The 20812-nt window shown below is 41.7% G+C and overlaps 1 protein-coding gene across 4 annotated transcripts in view; it reads left to right on the plus strand.

The window, feature by feature from the left end:
* The window catches only part of kif21b (kinesin family member 21B), a 57623-nt gene continuing 36811 nt past the window's right edge, over positions 1 to 20812 (plus strand). For 2 of the 4 annotated variants that reach the window (XM_083533560.1, XM_083533562.1), the window contains exon 1: positions 1 to 370. In XM_083533560.1, the coding sequence (XP_083389686.1) occupies positions 330 to 370 (41 nt within the window). In that variant the 5' untranslated portion in view covers positions 1 to 329. The remainder of the gene's footprint in view (positions 371 to 20812) is intronic. The other 2 variants (XM_083533561.1, XM_083533563.1) reach the window with 1 other exon arrangement.

The following is a 20812-nucleotide window of genomic DNA, read 5'->3' on the forward strand; positions in this document are numbered from 1 at the left end:
AAAAAAGACACGCCCACGCGGCGGTACGTGTGCGCGGTTCACGCAAAGGCTTTCCGGCGCTCGCCGAAGCTCCACGCTCATGACGGGATACTCACGCGCTGGAAGAGGAGCTGCTTGTTTGTTTATTTATTTATCGTTGTTGTTAAATATGGTTTAGACGGAGGCGCGCTCGAGGACAATGTGCGCGTTCGTGGAGCTGAACGACCAGCATGCCGTCGTTGCGCGTTTGTTAGGACAAAACGACATCCTTTCCGGCTGAAACGCACACAGACACACCGACGTACACCGACTCGATTTTTGACGGCTCACAACAACAGCCAGAGGAAGGCATGGCGACCCAGAACGATTGCTGTGTGAAAGTCTCGTTGAGGTAAGCCTGGATTGGGGTTGGTGTTTAAACAGATGCTGGAGGAGGTTCAGCCCAGTTTTTTTTTTTTTTTACAGTCGTTTCCTCTTTTGTGTGTGTGCGCGCGCGCGCGAGAGAGATCTCTTCAAACGCGTCGAGGCGGCTTCACGTGTGCACGTGCGCTTTATAGACTTTCCCAAGCAAAGGTCGGTGCTGCTGCAGCTTGTGGGTGAGGCATCGTCACACTGTAAACCTGCAAGAGCACAATGCAGATTGACACCAAAATGCATCCTTTCTCCTCGTGCATGCTCCAGGTGTGACAGGTCTCACTATGCGGTTCTTCTGTTGACCTTACCTTCACCTCTATCTTCATCACCTTGCTGCACGAATTGCCATAGGTGCCTTTGCATATAGACGTTCTGCACGATCACTGCATGATATTCAAACGTCAGTGTGATCTACTACTACTGTCCAAGCAGGTCATACAGTTTTGTGGTCAGCTACTGTGCAGCAATGAAATCCTTCAACCTATTGTCTTGCTGCAGGATCTTTTACCATCATAGGGAAGTAACTGCAAATTAGGTCTAGAGTAAAATGAGCGGTAATTGTGTTTCGAAGCCATGCATGACAAGCAGCTTGGTTACCCCAGGCTCTTAAATCCACACCCACTTCCTTTCTCCCCCATGTGTAGCTCCCTTTGTGCAAAGGCAAACCTGAAATGTGATAAGGTATGGTCTTAAGGAAAGGTAGGTAAGGAAGGAAGCAGCAAATGCATGCCTGGGAATAAAACGCAGTTGTGGTGGTGCGATTCGCAAGCCCGGGAGTGTGCTGCATGCCGTGGAGGTCACACCTGCAAATGGGAGGGTGCTGCTGAGCGGACGAGGAGCTCACATGCTTGATTGGTTCGCCACACTGAGGCTTTAAAGCCTTACGTCATATTGCTCATGTGTCCAGGCTTCTGTTCGTGCAGACACACACCTTGCAGAAAACGTTAGGAACTATGGGGTGCAGTCAGGGCACATTCAGTGTTTGTGCATGAACGTGTGTTTGTGCAACACACACAGACACACATACGATTCAAACAAGAAAGGCAGGCGCTTCCTTTTCTCTACGTCCACACCCTTAAGCCTTTGTATGTCAGTTTTCTTTTATTGACGTAACAATGAATGGGTCACGTCAAAGTCTGTAGTCGAGCTCTTTGCTAATGACCAAACGACATTAATTTCGCTTCTGTATCTCAAGCCCATCATGTGTACTTTAAATATGTGAATGTATACTAAAGAGTCAAGAGATTATTTTTGCCTCCCTGTGCATGTTTGCATTCTCATTTCCTCGTGTCTTCCTCAGAGCTTACTTTGCTCTGTCTTCCTCCCACTTTCAGAAAGCGTTGACTCATCAGCGATGTTCTGAGGAGACGTGAATAACAATTGTCCCGATTTTATCTATAAACCTTGATTTTCATACAGAAATGTTCCAGAGACTAGCGATAACTACTAGTGCAACGTCTGTATAACGTCTATGTTACGTCTTTGTCGTTTTACAAATAGTACGAATATAACCCCTGGCCTGCACGCAGATGCCACATTTGAGTAAAAAATTGTATGTCCTGTTTACATGTCCAGTCTGCTTCCTTCGGACATTGTTTGAACTCGGCCAGTCTGAGAGTTTGTTCTCAGGGGGAAGGGGGTTTTCTGAGAGGTGAAGTGTGTGGGAACCAGTCTCATAATTGTCTGATTTATCAGAATGGCCTCCTTCCTCAAGACCATAGGGGCGAAGCGTGAAAAACCCGAGCTTGTTAAGGCATGCGTCATGGTGAGTTTAAAGACCCGCTCTTTATTTGCTTCTCATTGAAATCACATGTTGGAGCTGTTCTGCCTCATCAGAGGTAAAATCCTTATTATAGGAGCTGTAGTGTTGTTTATGTGAAAACCCATAGATGAGTATCTGCTGCAGTTTCGTCCTGGTTTGTTGGTCCCAATTTGTACACACACTGAATGAAAGGGACTCGGTAGGTCAAAGAACAGTTCATCAACTCATGCATTTCTACACTGGAACAGCTTGTTTGGTGCTAGTGAGCGTTAATATTGGCTCGTGGCACAGCCTATTGTCTGCTGAAGTCTCTTCGCAGCACTCCATTAGCCATTTCAGACTATGTGCTTAAACATGATGACTTCCCCTCAGCCACGCGGGTCCCAGCCACTCCTTTCTGCTGCTTCCTGTTACCGTAGCGTTTAGAGACATCTCGGGTGCAGGAAGTGCAAAACCCGCCTTTTTGATCTGACAATTTGCTCTGGCACAGAGTGAGATGGGGTTGGGGGCTTAAAAAAAACACAGATACCTGGTGATAAAATAGGTCACATCAAAAAGAAGCCATTTAGTGTTTAGTACCGTAACCTGGTACATTAGAGTACTGGATCATGTTAAGGAGAACAAAGCGCTGCACAGGAAGTGAAGGTCAGCGCGGTCACTGATGTTTTTATGACCCACTTATCTTCACTAATCCGCTTTCCCGTAACATACATCAGTCCTCCTGGCTCTTTGACTGGTTAGTAGCAGCCGTAACAATATTTGCAGCCATGCAGGCGTCTCTCTCTTTTAGGAGGAAAAAAAAACCCAACAGCCTCTTTCCTTGATGCTTTAAAAGAAATGGAAGAGCAGCAGAGGAAAGCGTGAGCGAGCGATGAAGAGAAAGAGAGAGTCAATTGATAATGTCCTGCTTAGTTAATTAGATGCTGCTCGTTTTTTTGACTTCATTGCCAGGCAGAATGAAAAGAGTAGTTGTGTCGGGGATGAAAAGGGGAAGAGATCGGGTGGAGGGGAAGCTGGGGGATGGGGTGGTGGGGGGTAGAAAAAGAGAGAAAGCAGGAAGTGTCTCTTTCTCTTTTGGTGTCGAAAGGGCAGTGGGGGAAAAAAAAATAAACATTTAACTGCTGCTTGAAGCAGACAAAGAGAGACATTTTGTTCATTTTAAGCGTGGCAGAGATTGTGTGTGTGTGTGTGTGTGTGTGTGTGTGTGTGTGTGTGTGTGTGTGTGTGTGTGTGTGTGTGTGCATAAGAGAGATCTAAAAATGTACAGCTGGTCTGCTTTTATATTTCCCTCACACAGAGACCAATGGAGAAAAAAAAGAGGGCACAAAGGGACAAACTGTAAAACACTTACTGATGTAATGTGGAGCCAGGTGTCAAGACCTTAGGAGACTGAACAGCCACTGTATTTTACACACACACACACACACACACACACACACACACAATGACAAATCAAATAAGCATTAGGACAATTACTATATTATTACACATTTATATCAAACACACCGCATTTTTAGAAAACATTTTTAGAAATGTGTAGAAATCAAGGCATTTTTAAAAACACCAGCCTGTAATCATCACTATTTTAAGGCCCTTTCTTTTTTTTGCTGATCAAGCTTGAAATTTGATGAATTTCAATGAAGGCTCAATTCTTAATACACATCCTCAAGGAATTTCTCTGCTTCACGCTCCAGCAGGCTGCTTCACTCTGGGTCGTTCAAGAACAGCTTCCAGATTGCAACTCTAACGTTTTTTTCTTTTTTCTGTTTAAAGATTTTAATAACTTGAGGCGGATGAGTTTTCGCATTGTATTTTTTTATTGTATTTTCTGGGGAAGGAGAAGTGGCTTGAAGTCTGCACTGATGCTTCAAGTTGGAAAAAAGTCGAATTAATGGAGAGAAGAAATGAAAAAAAAGGAAATTGTTGATTTTGATGTACACTTTATGGACACAAGTAAGTGGACACCTGACCATAGGTTGTGCCAATTCGGTTGCAAGGGTTTCAGCTACTGATCTATGTTTAGGAAAGAAGTGATGAAAGAATTCAATGTTACCACATCAAAAGACAATTATACAATTATACAGTACCAACATTGTGGTAACAGTAGGGGGCTGGAACCCCATAAAAAAAAAAATACAGGTATCCCAACACTTTTGTCCATATAGTGTATGCTGATTCAAGATCACGTTATTCCTGTCGTGTGTTAAAAGGGTCTCCCATTTTTTAAAGCTACATGATGCAGTTAGTATTGGGATATCAGTCATGTACTGCTTTTTGACAGGACACATTCAGAGTTAACCAGCTGACATAAATTTAAAGGACTTTAATACTGATCGCTGTCTAGCACTGATCACTGCCTACTCGTCACTCGTTCCTGTAATGATCAATGTGACTGGCAGAGCTGCCAGATTAAACAGGAAAACCTTTCAATAAAAGCTCTATGAGAGGCTCAGTTCTTTTTTTTTCATTATTTTTTTAAAAGTGAGAACTGCCTGGTTTGATGCTGTAGCTCTAACTCTAAACTGCAGCATATTAAGGATCCTTAGTATACCGTTTCAGGATGCACATTATTGAGCACTGACTACATTTAGACGCAGAAAAGGGAAAAAAAAGCGATTTTCATACACAGCAGTCTTACACAGAATGTTGCGAAAAACAGCCGAAGGACAGAAACGCCCCAAATAATCACTCGTTACACTGTAATGAGCAGAAAAGCATCTCAGAAGGTGCAGCATGTCAGATATTGCAACAGCGGAAAACCCCATCGAGTTATCTCGCCAGTCAAGGACAGGAAGCGCACAGAGGACATATAAACTTGAATCGCTGCGATTTATAAAAAGGCCAGGTGATGGACAGTGGACGCAAACTGAATCTCACTGGCCTGCCTGGGTAATTAGATAATGGCATGAAATGAGCAATCAAGCAAAAGCGTTCCTAATAAAGTGGCCGCTGAGCGTATATTGCATAATATAGCTGATTCATAAATCCCGAGGCCATCAGTCTGTCATGCACCAGAAGCGCTCCCTGAGATGCCGACAGTGTTATTGTTTCATTTCGAAGCCTCCAAAATCCCAGATGCATCGTATTAACGTAGCTCAGACTCTTTCCTGCATCCCATTTGCACAGAATGTCAGACGTGACGTCCGCAAAGCTGTTAGTGTGTTTCGCGGTGTTCTTTTTGTTTCCCCTCCCCTTGTGCACGCTCAGCATCACACCCAGAGCCACTTACTAAACTCTCACTTCCCCTGCATACGTGTGGCGTTCCGTTAATTTACCCCAGAGACGGCAAGGCTCGCATGCTAACGCGGAGATACTTTTAGCAAAAGATGAGTGAGGTTAATTATCGTGATGCGTTCCGTAAAGCGTATAGAAGCACCAAGATTTTAGGTTAATGTTCTGATTAAAGCCCACTCACCTTGGATTCACCTTCAAAAGAAATATTTAAAAGGATTTGTATAATGTTTTTTTCTTTTAAATATTATGCTGCTGTTTGAATTTATGACTCCATTAATTTTTTCCCCTTCACTTCATCAATTTGCTTCCCCTCTCTCATTAGTTCTCGCTCTCTCGCTCTCTCGCTCTCTCGCTCTCTCTCTCTCTCTCTCTCTCTCTCACTTGCACACATGCACTGGTATGCCTGCTTTTCTCTGCCAGCCTGACCTTGAAGTAGGCAGTGAGATGAGCTAACTGACCCTGGGTCCTGGTTTTCTCAGGTTTTTCTTTCCTGTAATCCGTTTAATATGTGCTAGTTCCTGCTTTAAAAAAAAAAAGTTTTTAGGATCCCGTGTTTCCATTAACAGTTTCAATTAAACCTTCACTTTGGTTTGTCTGGCCGTGTTTTCATGACGACCGCTTGTGTTTGGGTTCATATGTGTGGTTTGTCAGCGTTTTAGGCTGAGCCACATGATAATCTTTTAATCTTCATGCGGGTGAAGTGTGTCTGTGTGTGGGCCGAATGCATTTCTGTTCAATTTCTGGGAGAGCCGGATGAATGGCATCCTCTCTCTAGTGTCTTTCCTAATCGTGTGCCTCTGTGAGCTCAAGTATGAGGAAGGGGACGGATTGCATAAGTAGCAGATTGCCGCCACATGTAGCACGTTCAAAAGGCTAGTTAATAGTTTAGTAGTGTCTGTGGTATAAAATTATATTCAAGCAGGCGTCTGCTGGCAACGGAAATAATGTAAGTTATGTATTCTTTATGTGAGGCCCGGTACCAATTGACCCACAGACAGGTGTCGTCCGGGGACCGGGGGTTGGGGACCACTGTTATAAAAGATCCAAAAGGATTTGTTGTTTTCCAATAAAAAAAAGCGACATTAACTATTTCAGTGAAGAATTCAGTCTTTATTGTTTTGTGATTTTATGTGAGGGCAAACTTTACATGACTTAAATAATCAGAATCAATTGCCAAACATTTAATTTATGTTTTAATTGTAAAACTTAAAGATAAAAGTCGAAAGACTTAATTTTTAGGCCAAAAAAACAAGGGTAAAGTCAGTTGGCTTCTAAATAGATTGTAATCCCATCAATAACCTGTCAGTTACCAATGTAGTTATAAGTCATTCATTACTGTCTAATGTCTGATCCTTAAAATCAAGTGTTGCCCAAACTACTTCACAACAGAAGAACAGGGGCTGCTCTTTTACACACTCCTCCACCTCCCACACTCACTCTGCGGCAGTGTCCATAACACGCCTGACCTCGTGTACTCTCAGCTCTGACATTGTTTATTCAACTCTATTAACTCAATTTTTTAAAAGTTGCACTCCAGCTCCTCTGTCTTTCCCACACACCAGCCAGCTTTGGCTCTTCATGATGTCTGTAATCCCATCCTGTAGGGCCCTCAGTGTGGGGATCTGCTGTCTAACGGCCCTCTGGGACTTGCAGACATAGTGTGCAGGAGATGAGGTTCAGGCTGCTTGCTGTACAGTTGATAAAAGGATGGACTTCTGTACTACATATGTTTTAGGGTTATTGCATGTCCTGCTGTAGAAGGAACCAACAGACTGTGTGGTAGCTTAAGATATTAATCCACACGATTCAGGGATGCAGATACGCAAACATTATTCGTCAATATTACAATATTTGTCACCATGTTACAAAGGGATTTTTTTTTTGCATAATCATGGAATAAATGTTCAAACATTTTCAGGTTGCACAAGAATATTTTGTTGGTTTTGCCCACGAGAACAAGCCTCTGATATGTGTGTGTGTGTGTGTGTTTGTGTGTGTGTGTGTGCTAGCTTTAAATCTCATGTTTATACACTGTGAGTGATACATGGAGTTGCAATCTAACAAAGTAGCTTGCAACTAGCATCCTGCATCTTAATTAACTGCTATGCTGTATAAGAGTTTATGATGGGAACTTATATGCTATAGTGCTCCGTATGGTCTTATAAAGCGAGAAGAGTCACCTTTGCATTGCCCTTGCTGCGCCAGGGCAGGGCCGAGTGGCAGCCGTATGGGCATGAAGCCCAGTCCTGTGCTAGACAAGGTGAACGAACAGCACGTCGACCTCCTACACCTACTCCTCCCACTGTGCCCACCAACTGCCGCTCGTTTAATCAGTCCAGCGAGCCGTCTGCCTCTTTCCTTAACTCCCTCGGAGGCAAGAACGGACTCCCCAAAGACATGGGAATGGGCCGATGCAAACAAATGCCAACCGTCCATCAGATACAATATGAAGACCTGCTGTGACCAGTCGTCTTGGTCATGGATGAGGAGGAGGAGGGAGAGTTTAAAGATCATATGGCGTCTACAGCAACAGACGTTCCTTAATGTTGGCCTGTGTGTGTGTGTGTGTGTGTATGCAAGGTTGACTAACAATCACTCATAGGCAGATTAATGTAATGAAATTGAATGTCTAAGCATTTTTATTTATATTTCAGTGCGTCTTTTCTCATTCTGGATTTCTATTGAACAGGGTTTTTGTGTGTGTATGTGTATGTGGGTGTGGGTGTGGGTGTGGGTGGTGTGTGTTTATGTAAATGGAGCAGCTTTATATTTTTAGAAAAATCAATGCGATCAATAATGTGGCACAGAGAGAAAAGTGACCATTATGCTAAAGGCCAAACTGCTCAGCGATCATTTAGAGAGTCATTTTTCAGCGCTGTCACCAGTTCCCTGACCCTCAGACATTTGTATTGTAATACGTAAAATTGTGGTAAATTCAATGAAAGGAAATTGATTTTAAATGCAAATGCTTTTTTGATATTATAAATCAAGAAAACATTTTTGTAATGTAACAAAAGAGTAACTGATGTTTCTTGGTTGTTTTTTTTATTTTTTGTTGAGGCACCCCCTCCCCAAAATGCTGCTTTAAAAACACATGAAATATGTTTAGGTACACTAAATGAACAAAAGATTTGTGGACACCTGACCATAAGATTCCTTATTTAGTGCCCATTTCATTCTTCCACTCTACTGGAAGATTTTCCACTAGAATTTAGAGTGTAGTTGTGGAGATTTTTGCCTACAGCTTAAAGTATTGTCCCAATACCTTTCTAATTGTAATTTAATGTATGCGAAATGCTGTTATTTTGGTGATTACTGGTTGATATTTCGGGGGGGAGTGGTGGCTCCAGCGGTTAAGGCGCTGGGTTGCCGATCGGAAGGTCTGGGGTTCAAGCCCCGGTATCGCCAAGCTGCCACTCTTGGGCCCTTGAGCAAGGCCCTTAACCCTCTATGCTCCGGGGGTCCCTTACGAGGGAAATATCAAGGTCCGTGACGTCGGAGTGACGTGGGGCCGCCTTCCCGTGGGCTCACCACCTGCAGGAGGGACCGTAAGGGACGGTGCTGTGAGGATTGGGCAGCAGTCGAAGGCGGGGGCCTGCTTAGACTGCTGCCCCCGCGACCCGAATTACGGATAAGCGGGAGAAAATTAATGAATGAATGGTTGATATTTCTTTGAAAAGGGTTTGTGCTGCTGCATGAAGGTAAATGAATATATGAATGAATTCATGTACATTATACATGTAGTAATGTATTAGACTAAATCTCGTAACTTGGAATTTTCTACCCCCAAAAAAAAAAAAAAGCCCGAAAAGAAATTCCTCTCAGCATTCCTCAAACTAAAGAGTTCAGCAAGTGATTCATCAAATCATTTTGGCTGCTCCAAGTTTTATCTGTAATTAAAAGTATCACAGAATTCAAAAATGTATTGGTATTATGTAAAAATGTGGGAAACTGCTGTCCAAAGTGAAATGGACAAACACGAGGGTAAGAAGAAATAAACATAGAAAAGTAAATGTTATTTAGAATCGTGTTGATGAAAAAGTTTCATTTGCAAGTTTTCAAATGATTTTTAGACACCGTGGGCTTTGATAATCGGTATCATCCTTTGTGCTGTTTTCACCACAGCTTTAGCCCGTGTCACATTATTATCAGCTTTTAGCAATCTAGGTATCTGTTTTCAGTCACATGGAACCAGACACCTTCATTCCCATGTGACACGGCTTTTAATAAACCGAACAATAACTCCTACTTTGAAGCTCGAAACAGATCTTATCAGTGCAGGATTGCAGAATATCAAGCAGGAAATAAGCCAAACTTTTGTCCCTGGTTTTCTGTTAGCGTCGCATATTAACTTCACATGGCTTGATTGTTTTCATGTTTGGGGCCCGCAGTCGCAGTTAGTCCAGGGGCCAGTGCAGGAAGGTGACAGGACAGCCCACCATGTCTATTCATTACCTGTCTGACCTATTTTCAGTCGGCTCTGGGGGGAAACGCTGAGGGAGGCGGATGAGATCATGTGGAAGTATGTGTGGGCTGGGGGTTGCTTGGGTAGTCTCCCTTTCCTTCTTATTTTGATAAACAACAGGCTTTCAATAGTTTTTTTGGTCGCTCCTGGACGCATGACTTCACTGGAAGTGGGAGTATATGGATAGATGAGCTTTTTATAGAAACAATGAATATTTATTAGACAGTGTCCTCTTTACTTGTCGTGCCCAGACTTCTCCATATGATTATTCATAGCACTATATTTATTTCTTTACAGTCTATGGGCAAAAATAATAGGACACGTGATATTTTCAGCCACCAGTTGTATAGAATGTCTTTTGGATGTGGTACCATTCAATTGTCCTTTTACCCAAACTACTGTAGGAGATGCAAAACTCTTCCCACATGACAATGGCCCTGTGCACAAAACAAAAACTCAACGAAGATATGATTTACATGGGTTGACGTGATAGTTCTTAAGTGGCCTGCTATAGAGCTCTGACCACAAGCCATTAGGGATGCATTGGAACGCTGACTGCACCCCAGGTCTCCTCAACGTACATCAGTACCTGACTTCACGAACACCCTCGAGGCTGAATGAGCACAAATCCCCACACGCACACAGCGAGGTGTCCACAAACCTGTCCATATTGAGTAGCTTCTTGTTTTATCTTTGTCGTAGGTGAATATTGTTCATATACTGGAACTATTTTATTAAAATGTAGCTGTATGGGGAATGTAACTGATGTTCATTTCAGAACCCGATTGTGATGCTTGCATCTTAGAAATATTTATAGTCATTGTAATTTGGTTTTAATGGCCCACCTAGACTTTCTCCTGACACTGAAAACTGATGTAAGGTCAACACACACACACACACACACACACACACACACACACACACACACACACACACACAATCAGTCGCACATATGCACATTCCTGCACACCTTGCTGTTTTAATTAGTCCCAAGGGTTTAAGGGTACCACATTTTATCCCTTTCTCTGTCATACACAGACACAGACAGACACACACACACACACACACACACACACACACACACACACACACACACACACACACACACACAATCAGTCGCACATATGCACATTCCTGCACACCTTGCTGTTTTAATTAGTCCCAAGGGTTTGAGGGTACCACATTTTATCCCTTTCTCTGTCATACACACACACACACACACAGACACACACAGACACACACACACACACTCTGAACCACACTGCTGTTAATGAAATATAAAGGACAGTAGCATAGTGAAATGGAAAATTCCACAGCGTGCCCTCCAGGTCTCTGATTAACAGCCCTTCCTGACCAGTTCGTCCCTCTCAGCTGGAGTCCACACCCTCTCTCTCTCTCTCTCTCTCTCTCTCTCTCTCTCTCTCTCTCTCTCTCTCTCACTCACTCACTCACTCACTCACTCACTCACTCACTCACTCACTCACTCACTCACTCACTCACTCACTCACTCACACACACACACACACACACACACACACACACACACACACACACACACACACACACACACACAGCCACAGCCACAGCCACATTCTGATTTTGCATTCATTTATATGATTGATAGACATGCTTCTGTGTGTGTTTATCTAGGTTCAGGGGCAGATCTTAGCCTCACCATTAGAGTGTGTGTTTAAATTAATGCGTGTTTGTTTGTGTGTGCATTTAAAAGCAGGTCAATTAAAACTTTTGCAGCACATTTCCTTATCAGCCTACATCAGGCACATACATTATTGAAAAGGAATATGAGAGAAAAGAGAGAGAGAGGGAGAGAGAGAGAAGGAAATGGAGAGATATTGAGTGTAGTAAGGGATTTGAAATGTAATATTTGATGCACACGGATGATTAAAGATGTATTAAATACTCTAATGGGTTAGGTAGGGAGATGGTTCGTGACTGTGTCCGTCTTTTTGTGTATGTTTGTGTTTATCAAGTCAAGAAGCCTTTATTGCCATTTCTATCATATATAGCTGATGCAGTACACAGTGAAAACGAGACCATGTTCCTCCAGAACCCTGGTGCTACATTAAACAACATAGCGCTACAACACACAACATAAAGCTACATAAAGTGCATCCAGTGCAAACAGTGCAGACAAAAAACATACAAAGACAAAACAGACAACACAAGACAGCGTGGGACAAATACGCATAACTGGATTTATGTGTGGTTGTTAGTTCAGTTCAGTGTGGGTGAGCAGACACTGTTTTCAGCAAACCTACCTTTATGTACAAAGTATGTAGATTAAAGTATTGGGACACATGACTTTTTCCAGCCATATGCGGTTCTTCCCCAAACCGTTACCACAACATTTTACCATAAAGCACAATTTTACAGGATGCCTTTGGATGCGGTAGCATTACATTTTACTTTCACTTAAACTTGGTGCCCCAAACTTGTTCCATCATGACAGTCCCCCTGTACACAAAGCTTGCTCCATGAAGCTACGGTTTACATGGTTTGGAAAATGGATCGAAGTTCTTGAGTGTCCTGCTTTAGAGCTCAACCCAGTAGAACACCTTTGGGATGGGTTGGAACGCTGACTGCCCCCTAGGACTCTTCATCCTACATCGATACCTAACTTTACAAACACCATTGTGACTGAATGAGCAGAAATCTCCACAAGCATATTCCAAAATCTGGTGTAACATCTTCCCAAAAGAGTGGAGCTTATTATAACAGCAAATGGTGGACTTACTGTGAAACATTCCAAATGGAGTGTGACAAACCTGTGCCTCTATATTATATCATCTAATACACAGAGCAGTGTTTCTTTTGCTCCACAGATGCTAGAACAGTTAAATGACACTTACCGAGTTTGATTTCATTGGCTACGTGAACACAGTTCCTGTAGCTGTCCCTACAGCCATTGTCATAAGACAACATGAGCAACACACCAGGCAGCAAACAAACATTTGTTTCCAGCAGTTTTAAAGAACAGAAAAGAGAGTGTTTTTTATGGTAACGGGTTACAACAGAATATTAACGACCTTCTCTAGAACATTATTTGAGTATTATGAGCTTTGCCAGCTTTCCTTGGCCATTACTGCTAGTGCCTTCTTTTAATTTATTGCTGCACTGGCACGGTAATAATACCAGAGGAGAGAAAGCGAGGCGAGGGTTGTACACCGCATGCACATCCAAGAGACCAAGCCGAGTATAAAAGTCCTCTCAGACACTCCGCCCAAAAAACAGGCAAGATTGATGGTCCATTTGGCTTCGGCGCACTGCTTTAGTGCGAGTGTGTCAGGAGTCGTGCGTGCGTGTGTGTGTTAATGCGCAACAGAGAGATAAGAATTGCCACCCTGTTATAACATTACGACGCGGTAATGTGTTTCTGATGATTGGTGACTGTGCAGAAGCCAAGTTTTTTTTTCTGTGTGTGTGTGTGTGATTGAGACCGAATGCCGTTTTTATCCCCGTTCAGATTTCAATTTAATCCTGTTTATTTTAACATCAGCCAGACAAGAGAGTCGTATTAAGGTGTAATACAGGTGTCACATATATAACCCTGTCTGAATAGGGCAGGATTTGCTCATTTGCGAGACTATTATTTGTATGTTTGCGGACACCTGACCATAAGATTGGTATGTGCTTTTTTAACATGAAGCCACATTTAGCCCACATTTGCTGTTATAATAACCTTCATGCTTCTGGGAAGATGTTCCACTAGATTGTGGAGTATGCTTGTAGAGATTTGTGCTTATTCAGCCAAAAGGGTTTTTAGTACATTTAGGTACTGGTGATGTGAGGTAGCCTGGGGTGCAGTCTGCATTCCAAATCATCCTAAAGGTGTTCAGTTGGCTTGAGATCAGAGTTTAAAAGCAGGCCACACAAGATCTTCCACTCTAATTCGTGTACACCATATGTGGGCTTTGGGCACAGGGACATTGTCATGCTGGAGCAGATTTGTGTCTCATAGTTCAAGTGAAAATAAAATGTATTGCTACGGCATCCAAAGACATCCTATGCAATTGTGTGCCTCCAACTTTGTTGTGACAGTTTGGAGAAGAACCACATATGGTTGGAAAAGGTAGGTGTCCCAATACTTTTTTCTTTTTGTGTGCTGTGTGTGCATGTGTTTATATAAGACATGGTATAAACTGTAATTGTGTTATGAGAATTATTTAATCTGTACATGAGTATTCAACAGAAGGAACACACTCCTCACACCTAAACTTGGTGAGCCTTTTCCTAAAAGGAATTATGTGCAAATCCTTTACATGCTCATGCAAATCCACTGGTTGCCAGAGATAACAGTCTAAGAGCCAGCGACAATGATAGAGCATTTATCATAGACTATTGTTTCTCTCTACATTTTCATATCACCAAAGCATCAAGGTAGCATCAGGTCGAATTCTGTAAAAAAGGAAATGCACTTGGCATCATGCAACATTTCTATTTATGAAAACAAGAGCTTTCACGAGAGCCCGATTTCCTCAAAGTGCAAGCACATGCGTTCTGAAATGCTTTTCCGCTCATCACGACTGTAAAGAGTGGTTATTTGAGTTACTGCACTGTACCGTCAGCTCAAACCAGTCTGCCCTTAGACCTCTGCTATCAGCGCTGCTGCTGACTGGATGTTTTCTGCTTTTTCGCACCACTCTGTGTGAATTATCGACTGTTGTGGAGGCGCTTAAATACAAAATCTTAAATTTGTTTGAATATATAAATATAAATAAAAAATAATTATATTTTTACAGTAAAATATGAGTTGACTGTTTAAGGGTCAGCCAGCAACTATGAATCAACCATGCAGCTCGATATGTGAATTTATTAAGATAGCCGGGACTGCTGAAGGATAAATACTTAATACGTCTGCGTTCATGTCATCAGCCATTGTGCTGTGTGGTCCCTGGGTGCAGCAAGGTCACACACTGTGTGTGTGTGTGTGTGTGTGTGTGTGTGTGTGTGTGTGTGTGTGTGTGTGTGTGTGTGTGTGTGCGTGTGTGTGTGTGTGTGCATGAATACAGATTATGAGACAGGGAGTGAGGGCTAATATGATGAAAGCAGTACAGATGTGAAAACACGTAAAGCTTTCAGCTTGGCTGCGAGTCTGTGTTTGTATCATCAAACACAATGCCTGCTGTCAGGACAAGAGGAAATGAAACCGAGCGTTTCCTGTGCTGCTCCTCCCCGTGATCTGATGTTCTGCTATTGCAGTGTGAGGAGTAAAGGTGGAGGGGTTGCTGAAAAAAAGACCACTGTCCTCAGGAAGTGAATCAAGCGTCAGTAGCAGGCAACAGACATCGCTATGATTTACTGTCATACAACTTGTAGATGGAAATAACATCATTGACATCATTGTTATTATTATAAGGAAGATTTTATTATAAGGAATGCAACTCATGCAATCTCGTTCAGACCGAATACAAGAACAAAAGTACCACTGTAATTAAAAACTCCCCACTTAGTATTATGTTTATGATATTACGTTGTCAAAACTGTATCTTTATTAGAGAAGGCCAGGGTGGTGTTCGTGGGTGACCAGTGTAGAGCTCAGATTGAATTGCACCCTGGTTATACTCCATGCTTGCTGAATCGACTCTCGTGTGACATGTCCTCTCCATACCTGTGTTTGTGTGCAGTAAATATACGACCATTATATTGTCCAAATTTCTAAATGCGTTTGTATCGATTGGAGGAGGTGCTGCAGTTTTCCTCAGAACACAGTTTGCATGAAATGCATTCAAATGTCATGTCATGTGTTCTGTTCATTAGCACGACAAAATAAGGCTTGTACAATCTAGTATCAGACGTTGTTACTGAAGATTTATTAATCCCGAAGGAAATTCTTTTTGGACTGCTTCGAGGTACAAGAAAATAAATAATTATAAATGAAACATAATTGAAAAACGAATGAAATATTCTAAAGGTTCTAGGGAACTAAAAACATATTGTACCTAATATGATATTGCCGCACGTTTGCATGGTATGGAATTGCACATAGTATGATGTTATAATATTGCACACGGTTTAATATCAACATACATTGTCGTTATTGTGAGATTTTGTGTAGCGTTAATGTGATACATCAACGCTAATGTAATGTTTCTTGTGCATTGAAAAAACCTGATTTTTCCGGTGCCATTGAATGTTTCTTTAAATGATTTAGGCCTTTTAGCTGTCTATTTAAGCTGCCTTCATTGTCACTGGTAAACCCTGCCATGCTGCTGGTACCAAACATAAACTCATCATTTCAGAGTTCTTCAACCTGTCAGAATTTCTCTCCAGGATTATCGGGGTAGTGTTGTCCAAAAGACAAGCCTCATCTTCTCTGAAAAAGAGAAGCGTATTTGTATCATTCAGTATGCTAACGCTCCCAAGGTTTCAGTTTGCTCGCCTGTCCTGTCTGTCTCTCAGATCCTGTTCTAATCATGCAGGCCAGTGTTTTCACACCCTTATAATGCACTCTTAGTGACTCAATTTCCTAGAAATGTTGTATGCTGTCATGTCAGTCATTTTATAATATCTATATTTTGTTCTGTGTGTGTATTTCTGTGCTGCACTTGTGCAACTATATAAACATATGCACAAATACTGTATACAAAATATAATTATTATTATTTTATAAAGCTTTTTTGCCATTTGAGGAGGAAAGAGCCGTTTAAGTTTGCGACCTTGTGGTTGTCGCTGCTTTGTTACTCAAAAGGAAAGAGCAGTTTATAGGCCGGAAATGCACAAAGCAAAGTGATGACACATTGGATTCGATTTCCTCAAACACACATGCTCAAAAAGCAACCCAGACATGTACTTGAGTATCACAGACAGCAGCACGTATCTCTCACATTCATGTTTCATCACCAAACCAGAAAGTCAGAGGTCACGATTCTGACAGTGATGAACGAATCTTGCGCTCCTGTTTTAGTTCATTTCCCTGAAATACATACATTATATGGATAAAAGTCAAAATTGAGACACTTTACTTTTTAAGACATATGTTTGTTCTTTTCCAAACTGTTACCACAAAGATGGAGGCGTATTTATTCTTTGGGATGCCTTTCGATTTACATTTTTCTTTCACTTGTACTACGAAACCAAAACCTGTTTCAGCACGATAATACCTCTGTGCACAACGCAAGCTCCATGAAAATATGCTTTACATGGTTTGGAGTGGAAGATCACCCCCATAGAGCTCTTACCTTAAGACTACTGAACACTTTTGGGATGAACTGGAATGCTGACTGCACCCCAGGCCTCCTCATCCTACATCAGTACCTGACTACTAAAACCCTTGTGGCCGAATGAGCAAAAATCTCCACAAGCACACTCCCAAATCTAGTAGAACATCTTCCCAGAAGAGTGAAGGTTATTATAATAAAAAGGGATGTTCAAAAAAAGCACATACTAATCTTATAGTTAGGTCTCCACAAACTTTTGTCTATATACTGTATTATATAAATGGCTTATACGGATATGCTACTGATGTTTTCAATCAGATGCTTAAGACTAATTACAGATTGATGCTGATAAAACTCGAGCTGCTCCATTATGATGCCGTCCCCCCAGGGAACAGAAGAAGAGCTGAGTTGTCATGGAAACTTTTAATTACTTTTCCGAGATTTTTTTCCGGACATTCAAATGAACCGATTGTAATCGGATGTAATTAGCATGAGATTAGCTGGTATAGGAATGAAATGAGACAGGACCTGATTCAGCCATCTTCACCTAAAAAGCACATACATTTCCTGTTCGTTTTTGAAAAGCTGTTTGTAACAGACATTTTTCGTGTGAGCGAGACTCAGGTGTGAAATGTATTTTTAGTACCTGGGTTTCTGAGCGGAGTTTGATGTGTGAAGTATTTGCCGCAAATCAACGTGTCAGTGTGCTTCAGATTTTAGTCGTTCTAAACAAGGGGACGGTGCGATATACAGAGACTTCTGAGACGGATAAGGAACGAGGGTCACAGACGAGGTAAAAAAACGATGGGAAAGATTATGTAAGGATTTGCGCCTGGTATTCACGCAAATTGAAATTGGTAAAAATTGAATGGAATTATATTTGACACACTGTGTGGAAGGAATATGCTCCTATTGGCAAGTAATCAATCAGAAAAAAAAAGAAAGTCTACTCATTATGTTATTGAGAAAACCTCTTCCTGAACACTCACACTGGAGACTCCTTTCAAATAAAACTCTCCATACAGAAAACCTGACAATATCAACATCACATTTTTAGTCAATTTAGATTGTTAGAAAAGTCTCTTTCAGTCTGATTGGTCAAGGGGACTTTTCTAACACTCTAAATTGACTAAAAATGTGTTTTAAATGTAAGTCTTTACATTTTACTGGTATAAAAATGGATGCTAGCGTGCCGGCGTTCGTGTGTCCTATTACTGATAGGTTGCGTACATGTCGTGAGTCAATCCAGAGGCCGTTAACAAGATGGCAGGCAACAGTGTTGGTTTAACTGCATGTGGTGAAGAAGTTTCTTCTAAACAAATGCGTGAAACCCACAGATATCTACAGAAGACGTACACAAGCACTGTACGTGATGAGACGCTTAGCCGCAGTAAGACATTGGAATGGTGTAAACATTTCAAAGTTGGCCGTCAGTGACGATCCCGGTCGTGGTGGTGCCCTGATGACGAAGTGAAGAAGGCTCTCCTGGGATGGTTCAGGCGTACGGACAAACTTTTCTATGCCGGATCCTACCAGGCATTGGTTAAACGCTAGGACAAGTGTATAAATGTAGCAGGGGAGTATGTCGAACAATAAATACAGTTTCCACTTATTTTATAAACTCAAAAGTTCCTGATTGACTTGAACATCAAATATGATCTGATTTTAGCAGCTCTCAGTATCGTGATAGCGTCCGATTTTTCTTTGTGTTGCAATATCGCATTCTCGGGGTCCTGTGTCGTACAGATTGATAGGAAATGAATGACCGTCAATTGATTTATTGTTTTTTATTACTTGTAGTAGTCTGTCACAGGTTCCTGACCAAACCATATCCTCGCTGCTTAAAGCCATGCTAATATTGACATCCCAGTCAAAAGTGGCTACTTAAAGACTCTTAGGAAATATCAGGAAATGCTCCTGTCAGGCCCCGTCTGCAGATCCCAGTAATCCTGTGTGTGTGTGTGTGTGTGTGTGTGTGTGTGTGTGTTTGAGGCTGATTTATAGTGCTTTGTATCCTCCCACAATAGATCAATTTGTGCACCTGTCAAGTTTCTCTATCAATCAATTTTAACAAGAACTTGAGGGCTCAATGCTGTCTGTGAATCACACCTGACATCCGGCTTTTATCTTATTTATAAGTGAAACATACACCTGCGTGTAATGTGTGTCCTTTCAGACACCCTGCCTCTTCTGAGACCATAATTATGACCTAGTGAGGTACATCTGCTGCCAATACAAAACACACACACACACACACACACACACACACACACACACACACACACACCAGGGATATGCATCTCTCAAAACTGAGGCCGATGCGATTCGCATCTCGACGCATGTCCAACGACACTATAAATTAAATATGCATATAAAGCAGCTACTGATTTGATTCGATTCACCCCAATTACGATGCAGTGATTGGATTCAATATAATGTGATTCAATGCAATACGATGCAGTGGAAAAAATATGATGCTATGCCATTCAATATTGTACAGAAAGTTCTCTTTTGTTTCTTTGTTTCAGACAGGCAGCAAACATCTACTAGTATTTCATACGTTTACTTAAGTGCTTTTTGACTTATAACGCATGGCCCTTTCACAAACAGGCCTTTGTACTGCAAAAAACAAAAAAGGAGTTAAAACCAGAGTTCTTTTGCTGTTCTGGCTCCAGGAAGATGCAGCTCTGCCATGTTAATCTGTTTTCTGTGACTCTCAGGACAGAACGCGTTTAGGAAACAGTTTAGCGAGGAGAAATCAGTTTGATGTAAAATATTGGTCATAAATTATTGGTCACTTTCTAAATAATAAAAATATAGCGCATCTAAAAAAAAGCGCATCTGGTTTTTTTGTGTGTTTTTCTTTTTTATGCAAATATGCTAAAAAAACGATGCATCACATTGCTCTGCATTTATGCCAATGCACCGATGCGATGTGAATCTTACCATCGATAGGACTCAAGCATTCAAAAAATAGAAACTATATGGACAAATGTGTTGGGACACCTGACTTTTTCAGACATTTGTGGTTCCTCTCCAAACTGTTGCCACACAGGTGAAGGTGCACAAATGTAAAGGATGTTTATTTATTAAATTTTTTTACAATGTAGCATAAAATCTTCCCTTCACTTGAACTTGGAGACTCAAACCTATTTAAGCATGGCAATGTGCACAAAGACAGCTCTATGAAGATATGGTTTACATAGAAAGATCTTGAGGGGCCTGCTATACAGCTTTGACCTGCACCCCAGGTCTCCTCAGTTTACAACAACACCTGACTTTACTAACACTCTTATGGCTGAATAAATACCCACAAATCTCCACAAGAACACTCCAAAATCTAGTGAAACATCTTCCCAGAAGAGGTTATTATAACAGCAAATAAGGACTCACTGTGCAATGGGACATTCAAAAAGCATATACGAATCTTATAGTATGATGTCCACAAACTTTTGTTCATAAGAGCTTTATCTCTGAAAGTGGTAGTGTGGTTATAGTGATCAGTTCAAGCGTAATGACCTCATTGCCATCCATCTTGGCCACGTTGTAATGCTTAGTTTTTCTTAGTAGCATCTTTGAAGACCTTATTGTATTGTGTTGCAGTCAAAAGGCACTGATGGAGGCGTTAAGCTTAGTTCATGCCTGAGGAACTGCAGCAACCAGCAGTATGGGGGAGGGTCGTGGAGAGGTGTGTGTGTGTGTGTGTGTGTGGCCCGTGGGTGTGTATAGACAAGCAAGGTGGCTAGGATTGCAGATTTAATGCCAATTCTAGGGTGGAAA

Source organism: Silurus aristotelis (genome assembly GCF_946808225.1).
Source record: "Silurus aristotelis genome assembly, chromosome: 28".
NCBI classification, from domain to species: domain Eukaryota; kingdom Metazoa; phylum Chordata; class Actinopteri; order Siluriformes; family Siluridae; genus Silurus; species Silurus aristotelis.